Raw genomic sequence first — 3,134 nt, forward strand, 5'->3', positions numbered from 1 at the left:
AGAAATCTCTTTTCAAGATTGTGGGGCAAATCGGGAAGCCAATTCAAGTAGATAATATCACCAAGTATAGAGAAAGGCTTCATTATCCACGCATTCTTATTGAGATCAATATGGATCAACAATTTCCAGCAACAATCAGCTTTGTTAATGAGTTTGATCAGGAAATTGATATTCAAGTTGAGTATGAATGGGTTCCAGTTATTTGTAAAAACTGTTCTGGGATTGGGCATGATGCTCAAGTCTGTAGGAAAAAGACTCAAGGGACACAAGTTTGGGTACCTAAAAAGTTGGAAACTGAGAAGAATTCGGAGCCAGTAGTAGATGAGGATGGGTTTCAAAGATCCAACAAAGGAGTCAGGAGGACAGTGGTTTCTGCTCCAGCAACAGTTATAGCAAACCAATTTGATATCTTGACTAAGGAGGCAAAGGAAGGAGGAACAAGCAGGTTGAATACAGAAGAGGGGGGAGTCCCCTCTCCAGGGCATGGATAAGATCTTATGTTGGAATGTGAGAGGGATTAATAGCCAACTTAAACATAGAGAGATCAAGAACTTAATCATTTCTAAGAGAGTTGGGCTGGTTAGTCTCTTAGAAACAAAGGTCAAGAATAAGAACATGGGCAACTTATATTCGAGTTTATTTTCTGGTTGGTGTTTCACTACTAATAATCCTTGGATAGACAAAGGAAGAATAATAGTAGCTTGGAATCCGAATATGTATACTGTTGATATTAGAAGCTGTTCTAGTCAATTCATTCACTGTTCTGCTCGAGCCACTCACATGACAGGAATTTTTTTCATTACCTTTGTATATGGATTTAATGATGGAAAATTGAGGGAGAAATTGTGGTTGGATATTCAGGCATTAGCTATGAAGATAAAGGAGGCTTGGATTATCTTGGGGGACTATAATGAAATCTTGCATCAGAATGAGAGAGCTGGAAAGAAGACTATTCTAAAACCTTCCTTGAGCCTCAGAGATTGCATGACTCACTGTCAAATGGAAGATTTGAAGTTTTCTGGGTGTTTTTATACATGGACAAACAAACAAAGGCCTGAGGATCGTGTATACTCTAAAATTGATAGGGCTATGGTTAACATCAAATGGACTGATCAATACACAAATTCTGAAGCTTTTTTTTATCCCTGAAGGTATCTTTGATCATAGTCCCATTCTTATTTCATTCTATTTGGATGTGGAAATTGGGAAACAACCATTCATGTATTTTAGAATGTGGAAGGAGGCTCCTTCATATGCAATTAAGCTGTGCAACCTCTGGAAACAACCAGTTTCGGGTACTGAAATGTATAAAGTTGTCCTGAAGTTAAAAAGGCTTAAACAGGTATTCAGAGATATAAATAGAGAAGGTTACCATGATATTCACAAGGTTGAAGTACATGCTAAGCTCCACATGCTAGAAATACAACAAAGCCTGCATCAAGATCCTCTCAATGAGTCTTTAATTCAACAGGAGACATTGGCTAGGGAAGAGTATACTTGGTTAAACAGAGCATATCTGTTATTCTTAGCATAGAAAGCCAAAGCCACTTGGGTGATGAATGGGGATGAAAACACTGCTATTTTCCATGCTTCGTTGAAAGTTAGAAGGCTTCAAAATCGCATCTACTCTATACAATCTGAGCAAGGTAACTGGGTGGATACAGCAGATGGGGTACAGAGAGCTTTTCTAGATTATTATCAGAATTTATTGGGAACTCAAATGCCAAGTAGAAGGAAGGTTTCACAGGCCATTGTTGATTTAGGTCCTGGAATTTCCGAGGAACACTCTAGGTTGTTGTCTATTCCGTTTACCGCACAGGAAGTTAAAGAGGCATTATTCTCCATTTCAGGTCTAAAGGCTCCTGGTCCTGATGGATATTGTAGTTTTTTTTATCAAGATAACTGGGAATTAGTAGGTCCTGAGGTGTGTGCAGTTGTTCTAGATTTCCTAACCACAGGGAAATTACTTAAAGAAATTAATGCTACAACCATCACCCTCATTCCAAAAACCAAATGCCCTGCCAAAGTGAGTGATTTCAGACAAATTTCCTGTTGTAATGTGCTGTATAAAATTGCCTCGAAAATGATATGTGCAAGGTTGAGAAGGGTATTACCAGATTTGATTGCAGAAAACCAAGGAGGATTTGTTCATGGGAGGTACATAGGCCACAGCATCATGATCTGTCAAGACCTTGTGCAACACTATGGAAGGAAAGTCAGTAAGCCAAGTTGTTTGCTTAAAGTTGATCTGCAAAAGGCATATGACACAATAGAGTGGGATTTCATAGAGGAAATGCTTGCTGCTTTCAAGTTTCCAAAGAATCTTATCAACCTTATCATGATATGTATTCGAAAACCCAAATTTTCCTTAATGATCAATGGTTCTTTATGTGGTTTTTTTGCAGCAAAAAGAGGAATAAGGCAAGGAGATCCAATGTCTCCATTACTGTTTGTATTAGGTATGCAGTACCTCTCTCGAATCATGATTAAAGTAAGATCTATCTCAGATTATAAATATCATACTAAGTGCAAATCTTTGAGATTGAACCATTTATGCTTTGCAGATGACCTACTATTGTTTTGCCATGGAGATTTTGTTTCGATTCTATGGATGCTAAGAGGGCTCAAACTATTTTCGGGGACTTCTGGCCTAGTACCAAATTAAAGCAAATCTGCATTATACTGTAGTGGTATGGCAGAGTCTGAGGTTAATCGAATCATAGTAGCTTCAGGATTTGCTAGGAGCCAGTTACCATTCAGATATCTTGGTATCCAATCTGCTCTAAGAGAATTTCATCAGTGGAATGTGGCCTTATTTTAGAGAAAATGGTTCATCGAATTAGGCAATGGAGTTCACGAAATTTATCTTATATGGGCAGAGTAACTCTAATCAATTCAGTTCTCATGTCTATACATTCTTATTGGGCCCAAATTCTGATATTGCCGAAGAAAGTATTGAAGGGCATTGATGCCATTTGTAGAGCATTCCTTTGGAGAGGAATGAGTGACAATGCAGGGCCTGGACTTGTGGCTTGGCATAATATATGCAATGCTAAAACAGGTGGAGGGCTGGGGTTTAAGAGAGTTGTGGATTGGAATATTGCAGCTATAGGGAAATACATATGGGCAATTGC

General features: G+C 38.4%; 1 protein-coding gene across 1 annotated transcript; it reads left to right on the forward strand.

The window, feature by feature from the left end:
* The first annotated feature begins 615 nt into the window (after positions 1-615).
* Positions 616-2,821, forward strand: LOC133802068 (uncharacterized). Its single transcript, XM_062240303.1, has 5 exons — positions 616-1,063; positions 1,152-1,342; positions 1,535-2,310; positions 2,406-2,459; positions 2,689-2,821. Exons 1-5 carry the CDS (start codon positions 616-618, stop codon positions 2,819-2,821), a joined length of 1,602 nt encoding a protein of 533 aa, XP_062096287.1.
* Positions 2,822-3,134: the final 313 nt, after the last annotated feature.

This window comes from Humulus lupulus, chromosome 9, assembly GCF_963169125.1.
Source record: "Humulus lupulus chromosome 9, drHumLupu1.1, whole genome shotgun sequence".
Taxonomy (NCBI): Eukaryota; Viridiplantae; Streptophyta; class Magnoliopsida; order Rosales; family Cannabaceae; genus Humulus; species Humulus lupulus.

Coding starts and splice junctions, on each gene's coding strand:
- LOC133802068 (XM_062240303.1), top strand. CDS start 616: ATGGGCAACTTATATTCGAGTTTATTTTCTGGTTGGTGTTTCACTACT. Junction 1,064..1,151: donor CAAACAAAGGCCTGAGGATC/GTGTATACTCTA, acceptor TTATCCCTGAAG/GTATCTTTGATCATAGTCCC. Junction 1,343..1,534: donor AGTTAAAAAGGCTTAAACAG/GTATTCAGAGAT, acceptor TTCTTAGCATAG/AAAGCCAAAGCCACTTGGGT.